The sequence below is a fragment of the Citrus sinensis genome, chromosome 2 (genome assembly GCF_022201045.2).
Source record: "Citrus sinensis cultivar Valencia sweet orange chromosome 2, DVS_A1.0, whole genome shotgun sequence".
NCBI lineage: Eukaryota > Viridiplantae > Streptophyta > Magnoliopsida > Sapindales > Rutaceae > Citrus > Citrus sinensis.
In genome coordinates, this window is record NC_068557.1 from 7,135,567 (window position 1) to 7,160,475 (window position 24,909).

General features: G+C 36.4%; 3 protein-coding genes across 3 annotated transcripts; 1 reads left to right on the plus strand and 2 right to left on the minus strand.

Annotated features, from left to right (window-relative positions):
- Positions 1-10,215: 10,215 nt before the first annotated feature.
- LOC102618096 (glutamate receptor 3.3-like) lies at positions 10,216-13,252 on the minus strand. Its single transcript, XM_052434868.1, has 6 exons — positions 12,967-13,252; positions 11,867-11,995; positions 11,727-11,764; positions 11,306-11,621; positions 10,813-11,204; positions 10,216-10,701 (listed from the first exon to the last, which is right to left on the minus strand). Exons 1-6 carry the CDS (start codon positions 13,250-13,252, stop codon positions 10,288-10,290), a joined length of 1,575 nt encoding a protein of 524 aa, XP_052290828.1. The 3' UTR covers positions 10,216-10,287.
- Positions 13,253-16,723: 3,471 nt separating this feature from the next.
- LOC102616640 (uncharacterized) lies at positions 16,724-19,595 on the minus strand. Its single transcript, XM_015527298.3, has one exon. It carries the CDS (start codon positions 19,499-19,501, stop codon positions 16,934-16,936), a length of 2,568 nt encoding a protein of 855 aa, XP_015382784.2. The 5' UTR covers positions 19,502-19,595; the 3' UTR covers positions 16,724-16,933.
- A 1,232-nt stretch (positions 19,596-20,827) lies between these two features.
- Positions 20,828-24,312, plus strand: LOC102616350 (sodium/calcium exchanger NCL1-like). Its single transcript, XM_006468987.4, has 7 exons — positions 20,828-21,378; positions 22,150-22,335; positions 22,438-22,619; positions 22,739-22,884; positions 22,986-23,262; positions 23,339-23,638; positions 23,743-24,312. The coding sequence occupies exons 1-7, from the start codon at positions 20,985-20,987 to the stop codon at positions 24,016-24,018; spliced, it is 1,761 nt and encodes a 586-aa protein (XP_006469050.2). The 5' UTR covers positions 20,828-20,984; the 3' UTR covers positions 24,019-24,312.
- Positions 24,313-24,909: the final 597 nt, after the last annotated feature.

The following is a 24,909-nucleotide window of genomic DNA, read 5'->3' on the forward strand; positions in this document are numbered from 1 at the left end:
TCCGGGCTCGAATGGTGAGCAAGGATGTTAAGCTAGCGGTATAACTTTACTAATGCCGCAAATAACCATACCACCGTTGTCATCCGAGACAAATTGCTATGCAGTTTCTCTCCTGGAGAGAATGGAACAGAATTATTCATCTTCAGTTTTTTCAATAATTCATGAATCTAGATGTGTGTTCAAGAAACTGATAAACCCAAAAATTTAACTATAGGATTAAGTCTTAACAAACTCACTCAAGTGATCCAGGTGACCGTCGGCGTGAGTTTAAGTTTATAGGTAGGGACCCAATGTTGGTATTAAAATCAAGTTTTAACATTATATGCCTTGATATATGGTAAGTAGAAGAAATTACCTTGTAGTGAGAACAGTGTTGTGAAGGCAAAAGAAACCATGGTTCCTGCTTGGTTCAATATAGAACCCTTCCTCAAGTGTTCATTATTTTTCCGCTCGATCAGCCAAACTACAAAACCATTATACAAGACAATGGAACCTCTTGCAGCCCACAGGGGAGACGTGAATGGCTTCTTGAACAACCAAGCTCTCTCTGGTCTCCTAAGTTTTACGGGCACCAACAATTGCACACCAGGGGCAGCGTATGGTTGCGAGAACTCTGCGTATCGACTATGATTGGCCACTATAGCCGTATCTCCAACAACTGCATCAAAATTCTTCAGAAATTACAGAGTACCAAGTCAGTAAATGTCAAAAACAAATTTCTAATTTACAAGTGAAATACAGGATTACATGTGTATGTATAATATAAATACCTCAAGTTGAAGCTAATTTACTAGAGAATCATAGGTGCCTTGAAAGGGGATGAACTCATAAGGCAAGTTGGTAAACGATCAGCAATAGCTTTGAGGACATCAATGGAGAAACCAGTAATATTTGGCTCAGCACCAGGATGAAATCTCACATTCACAAATTCTGCATGCGAATTCCCCATTGGAACTCCTACTCTTAGAGTATTTGCATTTGTTGCCACTACCCACCCTCTAGGAGCTGTCTAGGAACCTCCTGGCCAAAGAATTTGTCCCAGAATTTTTATGGACTCGTTATAGATACTACCCTTGGCAATGCTTTCTGAAAATCCTAACCCTTCTGTCCAGTAGCGAATTTCTTTATAACTTTTCCCAGTTACATTAACTATCGGTAAATGTAAGCAGGAGTCAACATTCCATATTTAAAATTTAATGCACCTCTTAAGCCTTCAAATTTACTTTTCAGGATCCTGTTCAGCAACGTTTGCCGCTAAGAGAAAACGTGTGAGCATCATTTGGTAAATTTGGAAAGCGTTGCCAATCTGATTCACCTTTCACGCCAAGAGCTACAGCCCGCACAGCATCATACGCCTGCAAGGCGAAAATCCCTGGTTCTCTATATTTTTCCTTCGGATATTGTTTATGTAACATAACTCGGAATCTTGAACGAAAGTCTTTGAACTGTTTCCTAGAATGAGAGTAGTTGCTCTTGATTCCCAAGATACCTTGCATTGAGTGAACTGTTAGGAAATTGGTGGGTGAAGCAGGACCGCAGCTAAAATGAAATTGGAAATAAAATAAAGAACAAGCACAAAAGAATGGACACCAGAAAATTACGTGGTTCGGCTTTTAGCCTACGTCCACGGGCGAAAACAGAAGGAAATATTTTACTAGTGAAATAAGGATTACAAGTATTGTAATATTTTGGCTCACAACCCAAAACCCCAATACACCCAATCTCTCACTCACTAGACTCTCTGCTCTGCAAGAATTATTTCTCACAACTTTCGACTCTCTCTAAATTACTCTCTGAATAATGGAATTGGATGCTCAATGAAATGGGAAGCTCTCCCTTTTATAGCCAAAAAATGGCTATTAAATTAATAATAATTTTTCCTTGTCAAAACCGTGTTCTTCATTTTCTTCTTTAAACTGCTTCTTTTTCCATTTCCTTTTCAAGCATTTCGGCCAGCCCATTTTTTCTTCTTCAAACCTTCTAGATGCTGCAGCTTCTTCAAACCTTCTAGATGCTGCAGCCAATAATTTTGACATTCTCCCACTTGGAGATTAGATTGAAAAACAATCAATCTCCACACCATCCTATCTGCTTCGCCATAATCATATTGCCTACGTTTCTGCTAGGCCACAGGAGGATCTACTCCAGACAAACTTATCAGTATTTATCGGCTTGGTCAAAACATCTGCTAGGTTCTCCTTCGTATGGATTTTCTGTAAATCCACACTTCCATCTTCCACTACTTCTCGAACGAAGTGATACTGAACTCCTATGTGCTTTGTCCTGGAATGAAAAGCTGGATTCCTTGCAATGTGCAAGGCACTCTGACTGTCACAAAACACAGGAATTTTCTGTTGTTTGTGCCCGAGCTCCTCCAATAATCTTTGTATCCAGATAGCTTCCTTGCAAGCTTGTGTAGCTGCCATGTATTCTGCTTCTGTTGTAGATAAAGCCACAACGGTCTGCAGTTTCAAAACCCAGCTTACAGCTGCTCCCGCAAGTGTAAACACATAACCAGTAGTGGATTTCCTTTTATCAAGGTCTCCTGCAAAATCTGAATCCACATAGCCTCTGACAGTAAACTCTGATCCTTCATAACATAATGCAACATTTGAGGTTCCTCTGATGTATCTCAGAATCCTCTTCATAGCTATCCAATGCTCTCCACCAGGATTCGCCATGTATCGACTGACTGCTCCCACTGCTTGTGCAATGTCCGGTCTTGTACATATCATAGCGAACATCAAACTTCCCACTGCTGATGCATACGGTACTCGAGACATCTCCTTCCTCTCCGCTTCATTGCTAGGACACATACTTGAGGATAATTTGAAATTAACAGGAAGTGGGGTAGAAATTGACTTACAATCTTGCATGTTGAAGCGCCGCAAGATTTTCTTCAAGTAATTTTTCTGAGAAAGTCAAATCTTCCTGTTATTTCTGTCTCGGTGAATTTGCATCCCTAGAATCTTGTTTGCTGGTCCCAAGTCCTTCATTTCAAACTCCCTAGCCAACTGTGCCTTCAATTCTTGGATTCGATCTTTGTTGGGACCTGCTACCAACATGTCATCCACATACAACAGTAAAATGATGAAATCATTATCTTCAAACCTCTTGTAATATGTACAATGATCTGAACTGAGTCTGTTGTATCCAAGGCTCATGATGAAGGAATCAAATCTCTTATACCAACACCTCGGCGCCTGTTTGAGACCGTATAGAGATTTGTTCAACCTGCAAACCAAGTTCTCCTTTCCTTTTTCTGCAAAACCTTCTGGTTGGAGCATATAAATTTCTTCTTCAAGTTCTCCATGAAGAAATGCAGTTTTAACATCTAACTGCTCTAGATGTAGGTCAAATGTAGCACACATTGCCAAGACTATTCTGACTGTTGTGAGTCGAACCACCGGAGAAAATATCTCGTTGAAGTCAATACCTTCTTTCTGAGCATATCCTTTCACTACCAGTCTCGCACGATACCGCTCCACTTGGTCATTGCCATCACGTTTGATCTTGTAGACCCATTTGTTTCCAATGGCTTTTCTTCCACGTGGTAGTGGTACAAGTTCCCATGTCTTGTTCTTGTGTAGAGCTTCAATTTCTTCCTGCATTGCTGTCATCCACAAAGCAACATCTGAGCTGTTTAAAGCTTCATGGAAAGTTGAAGGCTCTCCATCCTCTGTTAGAAGACAGTATGCAACGTTGATCTCTGTGACATACTCCGAGTGCCACGTTGGCGGTCGTCTCTCACGAGTTGACCGACGAACTTCTGGAGCCTCGGACTCAACTGGTTCTTGTTCCTCGTGCTCTGATGCTACTTCAGAAGAATCTGAATCTTCTGGATTATTTTCGACATATACCGGCACAGTCTCTGACTTTTCTTTTACAGTGCCATCATCTTCATCTTTTCTTTGCAGTTGATCTTCTACAAAAATAACATCTCTGCTGATGACGATCTTGTGGGTAGTGGGGTCCCACAGACGATACCCCTTTACTCCATCAGCATACCCCAAGAAGATACATCTTCTAGATTTTGCATCCAGCTTTGTTCTTTCTTGGGCATTGTACATCACGTACACAGGACATCCAAATGCATGTAGGTAGGAATAATCAGCTGGCTTTCCAGTCCACATCTCCATCGCTGTCTTCAACCCAATAGCTGTAGATGGCGACCGATTTACTATATAACAGGCAGTTTTGGCTGCTTCTGCCCAGAATGAATTGGGTAGACCAGCAGTCCTCAACATAGCTCTTATTCTTTCTGTAAGAGTTCTGTTCATCCGTTCTGCCACTCCATTTTGTTGAGGAGTGTATGCCACCGTGAACTGTCTCTGAATACCTTCTTGCTTACAGAAAGCAAGAAACTCGCCGTCTGTATATTCTCCACCATTATCTGTCCTCAAGCACTTGATCTTTTTACCAGATTCAAGTTCCACCCGCGCTTTGTATTCTTTAAACACTGGAAATACATCTGACTTTTTCTTAATTGGATACACCCAACATCTTCTGGAATAATCATCAATGAAAGTCACCATGTACTTTGCACTTCCCATGGATATATCCGGTGATTCCCAGACATCAGAATGAATCAAGTCTAGAATATATTTACTTCTAGCAATAGATCTACTGAATTTTAATCTATGCTGCTTACTTGTAACACAATGCTCGCAAAATGGTAAACTTACCGATTTGAGCCCCGGAAGTAATTTTCGCTCAGAGAGAATCTTCAAGCCTTGTTCTGACATGTGGCCGAGTTTGAGATGCCACATCATCGTTGATTCTTCTCCATTTGACGCGACACACGCATCAGCCTCCTGTAGTGTTTCTCCTTTAAGCATGAATAAATTAGCACCAATCTTTTCTGCCTTCATCAATACAAGCGCGCCTTTAACGATCTTCATAATTCCATTCTCCACATGAGTTTTGTACCCATGACTATCCATTTGTCCCAAAGACAATAGATTTTTCTTCAGGCCGTTGACATGTCGTACCTCTCCAATTGTGCGAATTATACCATCAAACATTTTTATTTTGATAGTACCAATACCAGCGATCTCCAAGGCATGATCGTTACCCATATATACAGATCCTCCTGAGATAGGTTCATATGTGTGGAACCATTCTCTCCTAGAGGTCATGTGCCAGGTAGCTCCTGAGTCTATAAGCCAGACATCAGAAAGTCGTTTTCTGCCTTCTGAAACAATTGTTGCCTCGCTGTAGAGTATTTCGCCATCATCCGAGGTACTTGCTACACACCCCTGAGCATTTGATGACTCAGGTTCTTTACCCTCTCTTCTCTTCTGATTACTCCAACACTCCTTCTTGACGTGCCCTTTCTTGCCACATTTGTAGCATTTAACATTCTTCTTACTTCTGGATTTTGATCTACCCTGATTTTGACTCCCACTGGGGCCACGTTCCGTTGATCTCCCTCTCGTCACTGATAGCGCCTCCGCTTGCTGCGAACTTGCTTGTCTGTTTTCCTTATTTTTCCGTCTGCTCTCCTCATTTAATACGGAGGCTGCAACATCGTCGAAAACTAGACTCTCCACTGGATTGTTGTTCGTCAGGTTGATGATGAGTTGATCATACGAATCTGGTAGACTTTGAAGTAGAAGCTCTGCACGTTCATTTTCCTCTATATTATGACCCAACGTTGTGAGTTGTGAAAATAGAGTCTTCAATGTGTTGATGTGGTCGGTCACCATTGTAGATTCCGCCATTCGAAGAGTATAGAGTTTCCTCTTCAAGAAGATTTTATTGTGTAGTGACTTGGCCTCGTACAATTTTGTGAGAGTATCCCATATTTCCTTCGCCGTATTTTTCTCTGCCACACTAGATAATACTCCATCCGCAAGTGCCAAGTGTAGATCAGAAATGGCATTGCCGTCTACCTCGTTCCACTTGTCATCAGTTATCTCCATGGGCCTTTCTTCAATTGCTGCCAAGCAATTATTTTTCCTCAATACAGCTTTCATCTTCATTTTCCACAACGAAAAATTATTTCCATTAAATTTCTCAATTTCATACTTTGCCGCCATTTTATTGATAAATACTGTACACAAGCTAGTGTACCACCTTGAATAGTTGTGAGTATGTGTGAGAATGCACACCAGGAAAGTTCCCAGGAAAGACTGGAGGGGTCACAATGGTCCCACTTAAAACCCAGACTCCTTAAGCTCTTATCGCCTTTGTGACAGAACTTTCCTAGACATGTACAGAATCACACAGTTGCTTTACTCACACCACTATTCCCTGCTTTGCACCGCAAAATTCTTGGATCGCTTCCACCGTTTCACGTGAATAGTACCGTATACATGAATAGTACCGTACACCGTATACGTGAATAGTGCCGTACTCCGTATACGTGAATAGTGCCGTACTCCGTATACGTGAATAGTATCGTATGCCGTATACGTGAATAGTGCCGTACACCGTATACGTGAATACGTGAACAATTCCTGACTCCAAAAATACAACCAATAGCTCTGATACCACTGTTAGGAAATTGGTGGGTGAAGCAGGACCGCAGCTAAAATGAAATTGGAAATAAAATAAAGAACAAGCACAAAAGAATGGACACCAGAAAATTACGTGGTTCGGCTTTTAGCCTACGTCCACGGGCGAAAACAGAAGGAAATATTTTACTAGTGAAATAAGGATTACAAGTATTGTAATATTTTGGCTCACAACCCAAAACCCCAATACACCCAATCTCTCACTCACTAGACTCTCTGCTCTGCAAGAATTATTTCTCACAACTTTCGACTCTCTCTAAATTACTCTCTGAATAATGGAATTGGATGCTCAATGAAATGGGAAGCTCTCCCTTTTATAGCCAAAAAATGGCTATTAAATTAATAATAATTTTTCCTTGTCAAAACCGTGTTCTTCATTTTCTTCTTTAAACTGCTTCTTTTTCCATTTCCTTTTCAAGCATTTCGGCCAGCCCATTTTTTCTTCTTCAAACCTTCTAGATGCTGCAGCTTCTTCAAACCTTCTAGATGCTGCAGCCAATAATTTTGACATGAACCACTGATTCATTAAGAGAGTCGATCGCATTTGTAACGGAAATGATGGTGATCCAAACGAAATCCTTTTCCGTCATTCTAATATTTCCTTGCATTCTTTAAAATATTTTTTGCCAATGTTGAAGAAGTATAATGCTTTACATCGTCCTTTTTTAAGATTCTTCAATTTTTCGGATGAAGAATAGTACTGAGGAAAGGGAGTGAGTGGACGAGCGCATTAATCTCTGTCTCGACTTCCTGAAGAGCATCGATGAGATATGGAGTGATACTATTGACAGCTGAATTGGTATCTTCATAGATGATGTTAACTTTTCTCCATTGCCAGCTGCCTATTATTGCTGCCACAGCTTTCATTTGAGCAAATTGGTTGCGAGCTGCATTAACCAGAAAAGGCCAATGCGGAAAGGCCCAGGATGGAACTTCATTTGCCAGAGAAAGAATCGGGACCTGAGATTTGTTTCCAAGGCTGGCTGCTGGTTCAGCTTCTTGCCATGTTCCCAAGCCCACAATCACGCTTGCAAGATGCTTCTTGACAAGAGTTTTAACTAGGGATGTCAAATACATCCGGATACGGATGTGGATCCGGATATGAAAATTTAGGATCCTGAATCAGGATCAGGACGGTTCTAGATCCGGATCCGGATAAATTTTATTTTATATTAAAAATTAAATTAAAAATATATATTAAAAATTACATGAAAAATTAAAAAAATAAATTTTATTTGTGGATTTATGATGTTGTTGTATATTATTCATGTTGACTTATTAGTTGTTGGATTATGATTGAATTTTATTTGATATTATTAGGTAAATTATTGAATTTTATTTTCAATTAAAATTTTAATTAAAAATATATATTAAAAATTAAAATTTATTTGTGGATTTATGATTTTGTTGTATCTTATTCATGTTGAATTATTAATTTTGGATTATGATTGAATTTTATTTGATATGATTAGGTAAATTATTGAATTTTATTTAAAATTAAAATTAAATTAAACATAAATATTAAAAATGAAATAAAAAAATAAATATTTTATTTTATTTGTAGATTTATGAGATTATTGTATGTTATTCATGTTGAATTATTAATTGTTGAATTATGATTAGATTTTATTTGATATTATTAGGTAAATTACTGAATTTTTAAATTATATTAAATTATTGAATTTTAATTTTTACGGATCCGGATTTAGAAACTTACATCCGGATCCAGGTTTTGTCAACCCTAGTTTTAACTGCATTTAAGGTTTGTTTACTTACTGAAGTTACATCCTCACACTTCAGTGTTTATATGCTTATTAAATATAATTAAATATAATATTTAATTATATTTATTTAAAAAAGTAATATTACATTTATTTAAAAATAATAATATCATATTTTCTTTAAATATAATTATTATTATAATTATTTAATTTTAATAGTATTATATTTATTAATATTAATAATTAATAACAAAAAATAATTTATTCTAAGAAAATATTAATTTTGTACTATATTATTGATAACAATGTTTAATTTGTGATGCTCTTATCAATAATTTTTAATTTACATAATTAAAATTAAAATTAATAAAAAATTTGTGATTTACATAATTAAGAATATTAATAATTATTGTTAATAATAAAATAAATAGTTTATTTATTTTTTATTCACTTTATAATTAAAAACTATAATTCTTTAATTAAGGGTAAAAACTATAATTTGAAACAATTCACTCCCAAAAAAATAAAAATTCATGCTGGATGGTTGATCTTCAAACTCAAATTCACTCCCAAAAAATATAATTTGCTTGGTTTTATAAGTGACTTGAAAAAAAAACGTCAATTGATTATCCCGTCTTTTGCAACTTCCTCTCTTTATGGAATTTTGGATGCCTCCCTCGTCTATTTAGGGCATCAAATTAATTAATACCAAAATCTGAGTTTGCTTTCAATTTAAATAACAAACCAGATTTGGTAGTCAACTAAACTATTTTTTCACTAGTCAACTAATAAAATCATTATCATATATTTAAAATTCGTCATCTTCCCATCTTCCTGCGCCGGCTGTTCATTTGTTATGTTTATAAGTAAAACATTATAAAAACACGGCTTATGATAAACCACTACGTGCACTTGGGATCAGAAAAGACTTAACGCAAGAGTGGTTCAAAGTCTACTATTTTGAGTAACTAAGTTGTTCTGTTTACCTACTGAGTTATTTGCCCTTTCATGCAGTACGATCCATTTTCCAAAATCTGTTTTATGGTCCAGATATAGAAAAGGGGGAGTTCTCTCATTCATTGACATCGAACTTAGGAAAGTTGCTAAATGGGATCTTCAAAGGAGCAAGAATATAATGCTCATTCGGAGCATTTCATAAACGAAATGCTAACTTGGGTGTAATAGTGTGTTTAGCAGATGCCGAACAATGCAAATTAGGATTCCTTATCATATCTGAATTCATTTCCTTATTGTCTACAAGTTGGGAATTTGTTTTCCTTTTTCTTTATGGTTTAGAATAATTGCTACTTGTATAAATAGCCATCTCCCATAGCCTTTGAAGGCAAATTTGAGTTCAATAATAATAGTATATTATTCAATTTTTAAAGCTCTGTGTGAATTTTTAAGTTTAGTTAATTCTTTTATTCTACAGAATCAATGAGTTTTAACCTCTATATTCACGGTATTCTATCAAATCAACGTAAATTTAGATCGTTCCTTTATTTTTATATTATCGAGAATCAACAAAACATTAGAAGTTTAGAACATTAAACTTTCACTACATTACAGATGCTTGGAACTTTGGGATCTTGAAGACGATGGAGGATTATTGGATCATTTCCAAAAGTTGAAGATCTCATCATCTTAATTAGGTTATAAAGGATTCAAGATGATAATTTTCCAATTTGACATAATTGGTTTTCTTTATTTACCTAGCAATATTTCTTGGATTTAAAAATTGAATCACTAGTTGTCATTTACAAGCAGATTGGTGGTTAATAGATTGGTAGTTAATCAACATTAGCTGTCAATTAAAATGTGTGAGTATTACCAAACATTTAGTTCATGTATTTCAAAGCTAAGTACAGAAGCATAACAGTTAGAAACTGTGAGGTTGATAAAACTGTGACGTATACATGAATCATCATTATGCTTCTAAAACATTTTTCATTCTACATTTTTAATTTTTATTATTCATAACCTTGTCACTACACTTAAGTTTCCATACACAAGCTAGCGCACTTTGGCGTACACAACTGTACTCACAATCAGGGCCATAGGCCACGATTTTCCATTTCCCAAGCAGATAGCCAATGTTCATGTGTACGGGACTGGCTAGGTGACGACTGTTCATCTGCATGGGCTTTGTGCAAGTTGATATCATCTACATGATTGTTGGGTGGTTTTGGTTGAACGACAGGTGGCCAACAACACCAAAGCTTCCGGTGAACGTTGCGGCAAATGAAGAAAAATAAAGCGATTGTTGATGTTGCCACGGTAATGAAAAAGAGACCCTGGAAGCTACGTAGTCCGAGACTGTCAAGGTCTTCATTATTTTCCTTAGCTGAGCAGTTGTAGGGGGAGAGCATAGATTCCTCCAATTCTCGCAATTTACCCTCTTCGGATAATTGAAGAATTGCTTGGGAGAAGTCAGGCAGATAGGGAGAATCTTTCGGAAAAGCCTGAAACATAAAACATATGACTATTTGAAGCAATCTGCAATCCTGATCTCCTCAACAAATAAAATAATAAAAACTTGATAAAAAAGGAGGATCTTTAGAGAGGTTACTTACAAATCCAAAGCCCCCAACAGAGTACGTTGGTCCTGTAGTGAAATTTTTACAATTTTTTGCTAAAAATAATTTAACATATGGAGCCTCAAGAAAAGCAGCAGCAATTTCTCCACTCGTAAGAGCTTGACGATAACGATTTTCTGAAAATATTGGCTCAATGTTTTTTGGGTCGAAATGTAAGACGGTGACCAGATACTGCAACACAAAGGAGTTTCCATCACACCCCACTTTCTCCCCATTCCGCTTTAATGTCTCAACATCAGGTATCGGAATAAGTCGTCGATGGGCAAGTAAAGATGTTAGACTAGCGGTATAACTGGAGGTTATAATTAATGCCACGAATAGCCACACTATCATTGTCATCCGCGACAAATTGCTATGCAATTTTGCTCCTACGTATAAATACAGAAAAGAAGAAAGTTATCTTCCGCAAACACATGCGCAAACTCATGGATTGATTAAATTGGAGTGAAATGGTCCATACAAATAGTACCATGTTGTGAGAACAAAGTTGTGAAGGATAATGAAATCACTGAGCCAACTTGGTTCAATTTAGTGCCACGGGTGAATTCAGGATGGTGTTTCCTTTCAATTAACCACACAACAAAGCCGTTATACAAAACAATGGCTCCTGTTGCGGCCCACATCCAAGTGCTGAATGGTTTCTTGAACAGCCAAGCTCCCTCTGCAATCCTAGGCTTGACATATACAACCATCTGGACACCTGGCTCCGCATAGGGTTGTGAAAATACAGCAAATTTGCTGCGATTAGCTATTATAGCTGTGTCTCCTACTACTGCGTTAAATTTCTACGAGAAGGCAGGTTACTAAGTCAACCATCATGCTAAAAAAAAAGAGAATCAAAGAGAAAGAATTATCTCATCTGGATACATATGTAGTCAAGAAATCAGTACCTTTTCAGCGAGTTGCTCGACCAGAGAATTATAGCTGCCTTCAAATAAATGAAAATCAAACCGCGGAAACGGGTCTGATAATTCCTGAACTGCAGCATTGAATACCTGAATGGAAAACCCAGTAACATTTATTAGCTTACCATCAGGACCAGATGTCACATTCACAAACTCCGGATGTGAATTCCCTCCAGGAACTGCTATTTTTAGACGTTTTTCTGCCGGAGTTTCAGCTTCTGCCAAGACTCTACGAGCAGCACTCCATCGTTCCCCTGGCCAATCTTCTTGTGTCAGTCATCACCATCTTGCATATATTTAATCATTTTAAGGTGTAGAAGTCAACATTTTATAAAGTGCGGAAATGCGGATTGACTTTTAAAGTGCTCTTAACATAAAGGGCCTCGTGAGTTGCAAACGTGTGAGTCCACAATTTATAAAATAAAATGTTTGTATCAGAGAAAAATTACATTTATTTGTAAAATTATGATATTGTAAATTAAAATTTTCACTTAAAATATTGCAAAAATCTTGATCATTAAAAATTCAATAGTAGACAAATAACTATCATTAAATACTAATTTAACTTTTAATATTTATCATTAAATGTTACATCATATGGTATAATAATTTTTTTGAATTTTTATAAAGTTATGAATCCTAGATCAATTAAGTATGTTTAGTAGTTTTCTGATCTGGAATCTTAAAGTGCGAAAAAAATCTAAGAAACCTTTAAAACTGTGAGGTTTAATACTTAAAATGCTTAAATTATTTTCCGTACTTTAAAATTTTAGATTGAAACATTATATATATATATATAATATATAAAGAGAGAGAGAGAGGAGTGTGATTAGGTGCTCGTGTGTGTGCAATTACACGTGTATCAAGCTCTCATTGGAACAGGCAGAGTTGTGCATCGCACAACACTCCAATGAAATTAAGCTTGGCGTGTGCTCATTCGCCCATAAAGATGAATATGTTTTTCGTCTCTGACGTTGTGAATTCCAAAATTTATTAAAATTTGAGACATGCTTTTAACATTGTAAACTTCATTTTCAATGTTTTACAACGTTATAAAACACGTCCTCAACTTTAATAAAATCCGGATTTCGGGATTGGAAAACTTTTTTGGTATATATGTTTGTTAGGGGACGTAAGCAAGTTGTGATGTGCGGATTTGCGCTATGTCCATAATTCGATGCCGTCTTAGAATTATGGTATTTATGTTACATAAACTAGCTCTCACCAGAAGAAGCCGCCTGAGTAGAATCTCCATGAGAGCTCTGGACAGGAAGAATTGGCCGGTGACCGATGTCGCGAGCAAAAAGATGTTCCTTGGCCATATTCATGGCAACTTTTTCTTCTTTGCCAACGCGAGAGTAGTCATCTACTGAGCCACCACCTAAACTGAACTCTTTACGTTGGTGCTCATCATAATCATCCGCATTCGAAAATATTCCGTTTGATGAAATTATGAGAAGGACGATCAAAAAGAGCGAGAGAAAATGGAAAGCAGAAAAATTTTTGTCCATCTTCTTAATTTGGAGCGGATTAATTGTCGTATTTAATTTTGAAAGGACTGTAGAAATATATATCAATTAGCTGAGCCTCCACCGTTTTTGGCGAGAAAAGGACTAGTCTATAATTATTTATACACTACATAAACGAAAAAGAAAGAATGACTTCAAATCCTCAACATGATTTTCATTTTCAGTTTTAATAAGACACCGGAAGGACGGTTGGTAATTTCGTATGAGTCAACTAAATTATTTCTTTATTGCACACTACATAGTAGCGTAACATACATACCTAATTGACTGTATATGATAACAGTACTCTACTTATACTTTTTTAGTCAAGCAAGGATATAATAGTGTTTGTATTTTTATCTTTTTATGCTTCTTAGAAATATATAATAATAATAATAATAATAATAATAATAATAATAATAATCATCATCATCATCATCATCATAATAATCATAATAATAGTTAGACTATTAGCACCCCTTCATTAATCTTATAAAACTCCTGATATATTACAATTACATTTAAGAACAAATATAGATAGATTTAAGCCATTTACATTTTCTTTCTCTCTTCAATTTTATTTTCCTTGCACAATATAATTTTTTATTGTCATTAAAATAATCTGAATTTAATAAGTAATCCTCTAAGCCAAAACAAAATTCTTGTAATAAATATAACAACTTAATTAAGATACAACACAGTGAAAAAAAATAAATTAAATAAAAATTTATTCCATTGCAAATAATTTTTTAAGGATTTTCAAACCAATTACTGAATCCAAAATTTATAGGTAGGATAGAATTGTATTAGACCCATAAAATATTTATTACTTTTTAGGTATAATGTTCTACTTACGTTTTCTTTTAGATTTTTTCTTTAGAAATTCAATAATAAAGAAAGTTTGAAGAGAGGAATACAAATATTAATGATAAAGAGTGAGAAAATTATTAGAAACTGAAAATTTGATAAATGAAAAGAGTGTTCATTTAGGAGAAAAAAAGGATACTTGTGGCATTGAATGGGATATAATTTCAAAAGAGATTTCAATAAGATCTTGTAGGAGTGCTGATAGTCCGACTCTAATAATAATAATTTATACTGCTTATTTGATTCATGAAAATAGATTTGGAGAAGGAAACTCTTTTTTCGATAAACTGGGGAGGAAAAAATATTCAAGAAAACTAGATTTGAGGAACAACACAAAAACTCTTCGTTTTCCAAGTAACAAAATGTTGTAACATACTGCCATTGCCTTTATTCTCATGAAATTTATTTTGGAAAATGCTATCAAACAAGTCTCAAATTAGGTCGCCACAAATAAAAAAGAAAAAAAGAAAAAAAAACAATTCTTTTGGTTTACTTTATGAGGCAAGGTTTGACTGTTTTTTAATAATAGTTAGCCTAATGATAACCCATATATAAATTCTTCCTCACTTATATGAATATTTTAAGTTTGTTTCATATATATATATATATATAAGTACTGGGTGTCATCATTTTCTTGTATTCTTGAATAAAATATCATTGTTTTTTAAAAATTTTAATACACTTAACCCTTGTTATTACTAGAATTCCAGAGTGTGTAGACGCAAAAAATACATTCACAACCAGTGGAGTTGCAACCAGCCGGGCTGTTGGTACTTCTATACGTTGAAATTATGGAAGTTAGGAAATTCATGTGTGGTGAAGATTGGAGATTAAGGGTGCTCTGCTCCTGGCTAAAATTAAATAAATAAATATTTAATAATTTCAATGCCAATGCCAATGCCAATGCCTTCCTTGCAGTCATAGCTGAACAAAATGGCCCACATACTTAAGGTCCTGATCGTTGGAATTGGAAAGACTGAACTAAAGACTAATTCAAAGTCTTGTACTTAGAGAACCAGTGTTTTTTATTAATTTTTATTTCATCCAAGTTCAGTAGTTAATTAAAAAAATAAATGCATAGATCACTCTACCAAGCAAATGAAGGTCTTTGTTGAAGAAGATTATTTATTATTTTGCTAATTACGTCAGCTTTGTTCGATCGCATCGATCTTCCACGCAGGTTTTGACCAAGTCAGACTGATCAACGTTGCTTACAGCATATATATAGCCGCTGGAGCAGCGCTGGTAATTGCTTCGCAATTTCTCACCAGCTGCGCTTGCGCATTCCACAGCGTATTTGTACAATACACCCTTCTCCGCGCTCAAAAGATGACTGGACAGCGAAAAGTTCAGCAGTCACTAAGCACAGCTCGGAGCTGCAGTGAATGCAGAAATGGTAATGTATGTCTTATGAGTATGTGAGTATCTAGTAGATGAAAGATTACGACTTCAAATCAATAAACAAATTATCAACAAATGACTAAAACGTTAACCTAACATGCATATTCTATCAAGGCACTGGTGCTCTGCTCTGAGTGTTGGGCTGAAAAGATGTTGAATTATTACTACAGAGGAAAACATAGTTTCCATCCACCACTATTCTCTCTTCATTTCATCACCTCAACTGCAATCTGCAGTAGCCTTCCACGCAAGCCCAGCTTTCCTGTTCATGTTCGGAGGAGACGACATTTTGAAAATAGCAGAGAGACAATCTTGTATTTTGTGAAACTGATGCAGTGGAACTCTCAGAACAGAGAACCGTGGATGAAACATATAATGCAAACATGCACTGAGGTAAATTAAATTAGAATCAATCATATCTGAACTATTTAACACAAGTTACCAGAAAAATTTTTACAATTGAAAATTGTTCACTAGCCAATACTGTTTCAGGCATTATCCGGGGAAGTGGCCCACATATATTTGTAATTGAAAAAAAAAACATTTATCAAAGAGATAACCATGTGTGAAACAACAATATCTCAGTCACCACCTAACAAACACACAGAACAAAAGGTTGCAGAAATTCGACAACACAAAAGTAAGAGTTTTCTCCGTCTATATTTTATCAACAACAGCAACTTACAGGGCAGCTATCAATCATTTTGAAGGACATTCTGACATTTCAAGCTTGCTAGCTATGCCATAGCTAACTTTCAAATCTTCAACTGGTTTTCTTCAAATCCAATTTATATGGTTCAATTTGTAACATTGAAACTATGTTACAGCCTCCTGCATGATGTACTATACTTCATATTGGATTAATGAATGCAGCAGGCCAGAAAAGCAGGGAGGAAACACAATATGGGTAACATTTTAATACAAGATAGAAGAAAACAGTTTTAGGTTCAATAATTTCATGTAGAGGATATACCCAAGTCAACTTGGTTAAGGTAAGATTTTGTCCAGCTAAATAATAAAAATTGGAAAACATTTGGAAATCAGTCATTATCCACACTACTAGTCCATTTTATTGTTTCAAGTTATGTGAATTTAGTTCAACTGACCAGTGTCAAAATTTTTTAGAAATATTATCGAATAAAACATACGAGCTAGGAGCAGGGCACGAGCAGGTAGCATATCTCATATATATCAGCACGTAACAAATTATCAGCAAAAGCCACAGATAAAATATCCACTTCGTTGCAACCACAATTAGACTACACACAATAACAACTTCAGTCTGCTAACACGGTCTTTGTCACTGCCTTAACATATCAACACTTACTACAGGTCTAGATACATAAATCTGTATCAAAATGCAGATAAAAAAGAACATTTTCCTGATTAACATAATAATAACAGAAGAGCATAAACTTACGGTACAGATAACTCATTTGGGGCACATTCCAAAGTTTCAGAGCCTTTTCGCTTTGCAAGCAACTCCTTAAGAGATTTCACTTCATTTTCAAGATCAAGCAAACGGTTACACATCTGCTGAACCCTATCTTTATGTGCTTCAAATTTAGCAATCCACCCGCCTTCAATGTCCTTAAGTTTGTTTTCAATCAGAAGACGGTTCATTCTCTCTTCTTCTTCTTGCTTCAACCGCTGCTTTTCCAGTTCCATAACACTCAAAACTAAACCTTCACCGCCAGGAACATCCTTGTAGAGTGGCTCATCAGGCAGCGGACAGCGTGCTCTATATTCATCAAATTCCTTGCGATTCTCCTTCAATGCCTTCCTGTATCCCTCAAGTATATTTCCCATCAAAAAGAGCTCACGCTCAAGCCTATAAACTTCCTCTTGTCTTTTCTGTTCCACCTCATACCTAGCCTTTTGCAACTGTTCAATAATGCCCTCCCGCTTCTGCAATTCATTAAGAAAAAACTGTTGATTCACATTTGATTCCTCACAAGCTTGTTCTTTTGCCTCATAAAGCATCCTAGTCTTTTCCATCAGATGTTGCATTTGCTCCATATACATATAAAACTCTGATGATGACTTATTATCCCATGAAATCCTCATCCGCTTATTACCGCCATTAATAGAGTGATGAGACAAGTCATTATCATGAAGAATCTCTCTCTTAATCCCATTAACAAAATGTGATGATGAACCACCTGGAATTGTATGAGTACCAACCCTAGACGAAAGAAAATCTGCTGGTAAATCATCATCACAAATGTGCACATCAGATCTATATGTTGGAGCTTGCACTGCTTCCATTCCTTGAATAAGATTAGCTGAGGTTACCATCTCTAAAGTCTCACCTCTCATAGGAGGACTAAATCCTCCTTCCTCTTGCTGCTCCTCCTCCTCCATCTCCTCTTCCTCGTCTTCTTGGTCTCCTCCCTCTTCCTCTCCTTCTCCAACCTCTTGTTTCTTTTCCACCTCATCACAGTCCATGCCCTTCTTTTCCTCCTCCTCTCGGTCCATTTCCTCAACTCCTTCAACCGTACACCTCCTCAAAAGAAGCTCATTTTCACCCACCTTTTTTTTATCATCAGAGAACCACTGGCCATTTTCTTCTTCTTCCTTTTTGTCCCCCTCAAATCCAATTTTTTTCTCATCAAATAATAAGAGCTGTTCATTTCTATTTCCTTCAACACCAACTACATCCCCCTCCCCAACAAACTCTTTTTCCTCTTTCCCAGCATTTTCATTCAAATTATTCTCAACACTTGCTTTCAGTTCAACAGCATTGTCCTGTCCAAGACTCAACTCAATCTTATGCTCCTCCAAGTCACTTCCTTTAATATCTTCAAGCCCATCACACATTTTCACATCTCCATCACCATCCTCTCCCACCTCCTCTTTTACCTCTTCGCTCAACAAAAGTTCCTTTTTTTGCGACTTTATCAGACACTGCATATGTGACGCATAATAACAATTCCTCAATTCTGGACCAGCCAACAATTCTTTCTCCATCATATTCCAAATCAAAGTAGGCCAATCAACTTTCTCAAAGCTCTTTTCTTTGATATATTTTAGCACTCTCATCACCTCATCAGGCAGAATCGACATGTCATCGTGCAAAAGCATCCAATTTGACACTATCTCATGTACAAAAGCCATCGACTCCTCCAAGTCCGTCGTCTCTGCTGACCCATCAGAAACATTCACATTGACATTACCCTTATCTTTTTTCGAAGTCGAATTTGAAGGCAAATTCAACGCACGAGCCAAATCCGCACGGTTCACACCAATTCTCACACCGTTAACATAGCTGCAACGCGAGTTTGAGTTGTACGTTGCGATCAGTTGGGCGATGAGATCCGTGCGTATGTTCGTATCAAACTCCAGATGCACGAAATCCCATAACCCTAGCCGTTTTAACAGTGATTCGTGGCGGGATAAATCAAGGGTATTTTTTAAGGATGAAAAAGGAACGGGCTTTAGGGTTTGTTTGAGTGCTTTGAGCTTTTTCGAAGACTTCTTCTCCACCAAAGCGCGCCTTTTCAGCTGCTTGCGGTTCGCGCCGCGGCGAGTGTAGGTGACACTGAAGGCACTGGGCACGTGGCGAGGGGGAGAAAACATCTCTGTATAGAAATCTTCTTCGACTTGCTCTTGCTGTTTCGGGTTTGAATTTTGGGAATTTGGGATTTCTAGGGTTAGGGTTTCGGGCGCTGTTGGGGTTTCTTGCACTTGTTGCTTCGACGGTGAAAATGAATTGCAGAAGGCACTGGGCACGTGGCGAGGGGGAGAAAACATCTCCGTATAGAAATCTTCTTTGACTTGTTCTTGCTGTTTCGGGTTTGAATCTTGGGAATCTGGGATTTCTAGGTTTAGGGTTTCGGGCGCTGTTGGGGTTTCTTGCACTTGTTGCTTCGGCGGTGATGGCGGCGGTTGGGGGAGATCTTGTGGCGGCTCTTCGTTCTGGTTCATGTTAGGGTTCAGTGAGGGAGTGTTTGGATTTTGATCTTCCGAGGATTCAGTAGCCATTGCTAGAGAGAAAGCGATGAAGTTGACGCAAAGCGTGGTCGTTTTGTCATAGGCTGGAAGCTGACTGAAACTGTGAAACAAGGTAAAAAGCAAAAGGTCTCGACTCTTGCTTTCGTTTCGTCTTCCTCTCAGACCAACCAGCCTCTCAACTGCTGCCACGTCAAAAAAGTTTGACTAGACTCGGATTTTCTTCACGCGTGCACGGCATGAGTGCAGTACGAGAAAAATTAATTAATTCCCCATATAAATAAATTCAAAATGAGTGACAAAAAATTTAAAAAAGAAAATGAATTGGCCTAGGAGGAATCTTCATTGTATATTATATAATTGCCAAGGAATTAGGGGAAATCGCATAATGTGAAAATTAATTTTGAAAAGTTAATTTGCCAAGGTTTTAAACTATAAGGTTATGTTTGGGAGGTAGGATTAAGTGTAAAATTGAACTAATTATTGGGACAAAATATTAATACTATGTTTAGCATGCTCACTTGGATTGGATTGGTGAACTAAATTAAAATTTTAATCCTAAATTTATGTGATTGCTAATCCTAATTTTTATGTGGGTTTACTTAGGACTAGATAATGTCAAAAAAATATTTTTCCATTTATAATATGTTCCATAATTTATTAAACCATTTTATTTATATCTTAAAAATTATTTATTTATTTATTGTTTTTAATTAAGTAATTTATTTTTTATTCATGATTTACTTAAAAGTTATTAATTTATTTATTATTTGAATAATTTTATTTAATGAAATGATATATCTCATTTGAAATAACCTATAACTTAAATAATTTATATTTCTTTATTATAATTATGACTACCCAATAACTAATTGAATATATATAAATATATATATCTCTTATTAGTTTTATTTTTAATTGATTATAATGTTTCTTGTTGAATATCTATAAATTGTTGATATTTAAATTCAAATATTAATGTAAATACTATTTAATTTCATGTAAATTGAATTTAACATAATCCAATCCGATAGGGTACCAAACATAAGTCAGCACTATATATAATTCAATCTAATCTAATCCAATTGTATCAGTATATATAACAATTTTTTTTTTCCCCTTACTGGATCAGCTTGCTTGTTGCACTTGTCTTATAGTCTTCTATACTCAATTAAATTGATGAGAATATTATGCTGACGATGCTTGCGTGAAACCAGATCTTTACTGTATAATTGTTGTTACTTGTTAAACACCTGCATGATAAAAAATAAATAAATAAATAAAAAGTAAAAGAAAAAGACTTGTTAACTTCATCCTCTGTTATTTTATTTCAAATTGGTTCTTCTTTCATTACTCTTTTTATAATTTTATCTAACTCCTCCTCTCTTTCACTATATATGCAAAACTTTCAGCCTCAAGTATGATAGATACGAACCATCGGTGTAAAGGCCATACAGCTATATATGTAAATCTAGGCTGCAAAACTTAATAAAAAAATTAAGCCAGCAATATAAACATGGGAAAGAAGCCTGCATTTCTTCTGTTGCCCTTCTTTTTTCTTGCGCTATCCGGCCCTGCACATACTCGAGCTCGACCTATCACCAACTTATCAACTGTAGTCATCTCTGATGGAACCCACGACGTTCGGGAACCGGCTTCAACCCAATTGAATAACAAGTATTTGATATCGCCATCTGATATGTGTGAGCAAACTTATGGGTTCTTGCCATGCACCACCAGTTTGCTTGGCAACGTTTTTCTTATTGCTGTGTACGGTTACTTGATGCTCTTGGCTGCTAAGTTGTTGTCGAATGGAAGTGAGATTTTGTTGCAAATTATTGGTCCTGGCATTATCGGTGGCTTATTCTTGCCCGTATTGAGCTCTGTTCCTGATGCAGCAATCATCCTCGGTGAGCTTCGTTAACCATTGTCTCTCCCTCTCCAATGCTCAATCCTGATTGCTTAATTAATATGTTTAGCCAATGAATTTTCTAACAGTTTTGGTTCGTTTCCAAAATCAATTAGACAATTGCTTACAGCACAAGTTTTCTTTCCGGTTCAGTAGCCTGCATCGTTTTTCTCTTGCTTCTACGTTTGGAACTTGTCTTTAAGTTGAAATAAATAGTACTAAAATATTCCAATACCCAAAAGAACTTTGTCAAAAATTTAATTATAAAAAAAAAGTCACATTTTATATTACAAATCAAGGTCGAATTGCTGCTTGTCGTGTGAGCAAGACCAAGAACTTTGTTCATTAGTTTGTAGATTATCCAATAATCAGGATTTCTTGGAGACTGAGTCGGTTTTTTTTTTTTTTTTTTTTATAATTTCCTCAACAAGTACAATCTTAAAGGTTTCAGACAACTACATTTCCATTTTCAAGTTGCTTTCATTGAGCGCAATTCATAAAAAAATCACCTTCTTTGAGTTTGTTGGACGATTGATAAGTGATTAGCTTCTAATATAAAATTATGATTGTAAAAATTGATTCTGAGGTACATATAGAAATAGGGTTCTTTGGGTAGAAAATGAAAATTCTGTCGGGCAGTAACAATATACATAGCACTACTCTGTCTTTTCATGTTGTAGTGAGTCCTCTGATTCCTTCAATTGCAAGTTATGTAGCCCTGTCATTAATTTTTTATTTTCTTATTTCTTCTTACTCTCTGATTATCCAATAGCATCCGGGCTATCTGGGAGTAAAGAAACAGCTCAAAATCAGGTATCCGTTGGAATGGGCTTGTTAGCTGGATCAACTGTCATGCTTCTTACAGTATTATGGGGTTCCTGTCTCTTAGTCGGCAAGTGTGACATCGAGGGTACCACTGCAGTAGATTTAAAAGATACAAAAAGATTCAGTTTCACTGGTAACTTAATTCCTATGACGGCATTTGTGTCATTAATGAGTTTCTGATGTAGTTACTTTCAGTTCAGTTAATGACATAATGCATGTTTTCTTATGCATGCAGGATCTGGGGTGAGCACTGATGTTTGGACCTGCTATGCTGCAAGGATAATGGTTTTATCTGTTGTTCCATTCATAATAGTCCAGCTACCACAAGTCCTCAACACAACTTCTATTAGTCGCGTAACAGTCCTCATTTCACTGATTGTCTCCATTTCACTAGTGATTGCTTACAGCATTTATCAGGTAGCTAAAGCTATAATTATGAATGGTCGTCAAAATCTTATTTACCAACAGCTGAACTATGTATTTTCTTCCACGACCAAGCTAGGCCTGCAGAACATTACCTTTGGATATTCCTGCAGGTATTCCAGCCGTGGATCCAAAAGAGAAGAATTGAATACGCAAAGCAGAAGCAGTTAATATCAGGAATATTGAAACTGGTCAAAATGCATGCATTGGGAAGACTCTTTACAGATGATGGGGAGCCTAATATAGATGTCATACAAAAGTTGGCCATGCTTAACTTCAACGAATTTATAACTGTGCATCATTTTACAAAATAATAGTCTTGCTGATTCTCACTGCACTTTTCCACCACTTTATTGACAGGTTATTTAACATTATTGATGAGAATGCCGATGGATGCCTGTCAGCGAAAGAGCTGAGAGCCCTGGTTATCGGAATCCAATTTGAAGATGTCGATACGAACATTGATGATGCTATTGAAAAAGTAATGGAAGACTTTGATACATCAAAAGATTCATGTATCGATGAGCATGAATTTGTCGTAGGAATCTCAAGATGGCTAAATAGGCTTAAGCACTCTGCCATACAAAGACAAGACGATGGCTCCTGGACACCAAGACTTATAAATGATTTTCAAGAGGTTTGTTGCTAACCTCCAGTCTGGGTTCTGAATTTTAACAACGAATGATCACATCTAATGAATTGTTGAAATGCAGCGAGCAAGGACAGAGTATGACCTACTGGGGGACAAGAACGATGAAGTTGCGGAGCTTATTGAAAATCCCAAATGGATGGCCTCCAAAGCAGTGTCGATTCTGCTTATGGGAACCATTGTCGCTGCTGTGTGCTCTGATCCTCTAGTGGATGCCGTCGACAACTTTTCAACTGCTTCGAACATTCCTTCTTTGTTTGTCGCCTTCATCATTCTGCCTTTTGCTACATCCAGTGAGGCAGTGTCAGCTCTAATATTTGCCAGCCGAAAGAGGTCAAGAACTTCATCGTTAACATACTCTGCGGTTTGTATCTTCTTCGCATGACTTGTCAATCTCAGATTGCTTACTGAATTACCATGATGGTATCGGTGCCTAATAACTTGTATGAGTTTGGTACGCAATTGCAGATATATGGATCGGTGACCATGAGTAACATTCTTTCACTGTCAGTCTTCCTGAGTCTTGTTTACTTTCGCCATTTGACATGGAACTTTTCAGCAGAAGTGTCGGTAATTCTACTGGTTTGCATTTTGATGGGGCTGATCGCAAGTTTCCGCACCACATTCCCACTTTGGATGTGTTTGGTGGCCTGCATGCTTTACCCATTTTCGCTGCTATTGCTGTATGTTCTTGACGATGTTCTCAATGGGTCCTATCCTAGGCCTAGACCCATTATGGTTTAAAAGAAATTATGGAACCTCACTTCATGCACATAATTCATGATGAAAAGCTCTACTCTTTATGAAAGGATGGTGAATTGAGGGGGAATATTCACACTGCTGATAGCGAATTCCGCATCATCCTTTGATACTATAGAATGTAAAACTGCTTCTTGCAGCTCAAATATCAATAATTAATCATCATTCACCTCACAATGGACATGTACCTCGTCAATAAACGATAATGTAACATCATTTAGCACATAATCTATTGTACCTATATTTAAATTTGAGTCGTAGAAAACAAATATTGTTGAGGAGGGGGCTGGTCACGCGTGTCTGTGCACGTGTCAAGCTTCCAACGAGGGTTGTCGCTTTCATGGCTCAATTCCTATTAAGTCTTGTTTGGAATTAAGGTGTTATAACTTTTAAACTACAGTTGCTGTGAAAAAAAAAACTGTAATTATCAAACAAAAATTAATGATATATAGTAAATATAATTTTTAAATAATAATTTTGATAAAATTATTAAAGATATAATAAAATTTTCATTATATAAATGAAAAATTATATCAACATAATTTAAAAATTATAGCAGTTAGTGTTTATCAAATACTTCTAAATACTTCTACCTGAATGTATATATTATATAGGCTCCGGCTACAGTGCAATGGTGGTACCGTGCCACCGTTGCATTCAGCCGTTGGATCTACTTGAATGGATAGATTCATTGGGATCCAACGACCACTACAAGAAATATTATCTTTTACCACCATTCAAAAATGTTGCAAAAACACAATTACAACATTTATAAAAATGTCCTAACGAAGGATGCAGTAAATAACATCAAACTTTTGTAGACTTTTTCAACTGCGGTAAGAAACGCAGCATAAAATAATAGTAACAACATTACTA

Bases quoted from the DNA above. Each gene is read 5' to 3' on its own strand.
- LOC102616640 (XM_015527298.3), bottom strand. From the start codon at position 19,501: ATGGCTACTGAATCCTCGGAAGATCAAAATCCAAACACTCCCTCACTG.
- LOC102618096 (XM_052434868.1), bottom strand. From the start codon at position 13,252: ATGGACAAAAATTTTTCTGCTTTCCATTTTCTCTCGCTCTTTTTGATC. The intron at 11,765-11,866 runs GTAAGCTAATAA...ATTTATTTGAAG, and splicing joins TGTGACATCTGGTCCTGATG to GCAGCTATAATTCTCTGGTC. The intron at 11,205-11,305 runs GTACTATTTGTA...ATTTATACGTAG, and splicing joins AACTTTGTTCTCACAACATG to GAGCAAAATTGCATAGCAAT.
- LOC102616350 (XM_006468987.4), top strand. From the start codon at position 20,985: ATGGGAAAGAAGCCTGCATTTCTTCTGTTGCCCTTCTTTTTTCTTGCG. The intron at 22,336-22,437 runs GTAACTTAATTC...TTATGCATGCAG, and splicing joins AAAAAGATTCAGTTTCACTG to GATCTGGGGTGAGCACTGAT. The intron at 23,639-23,742 runs GTTTGTATCTTC...ACGCAATTGCAG, and splicing joins CATCGTTAACATACTCTGCG to ATATATGGATCGGTGACCAT.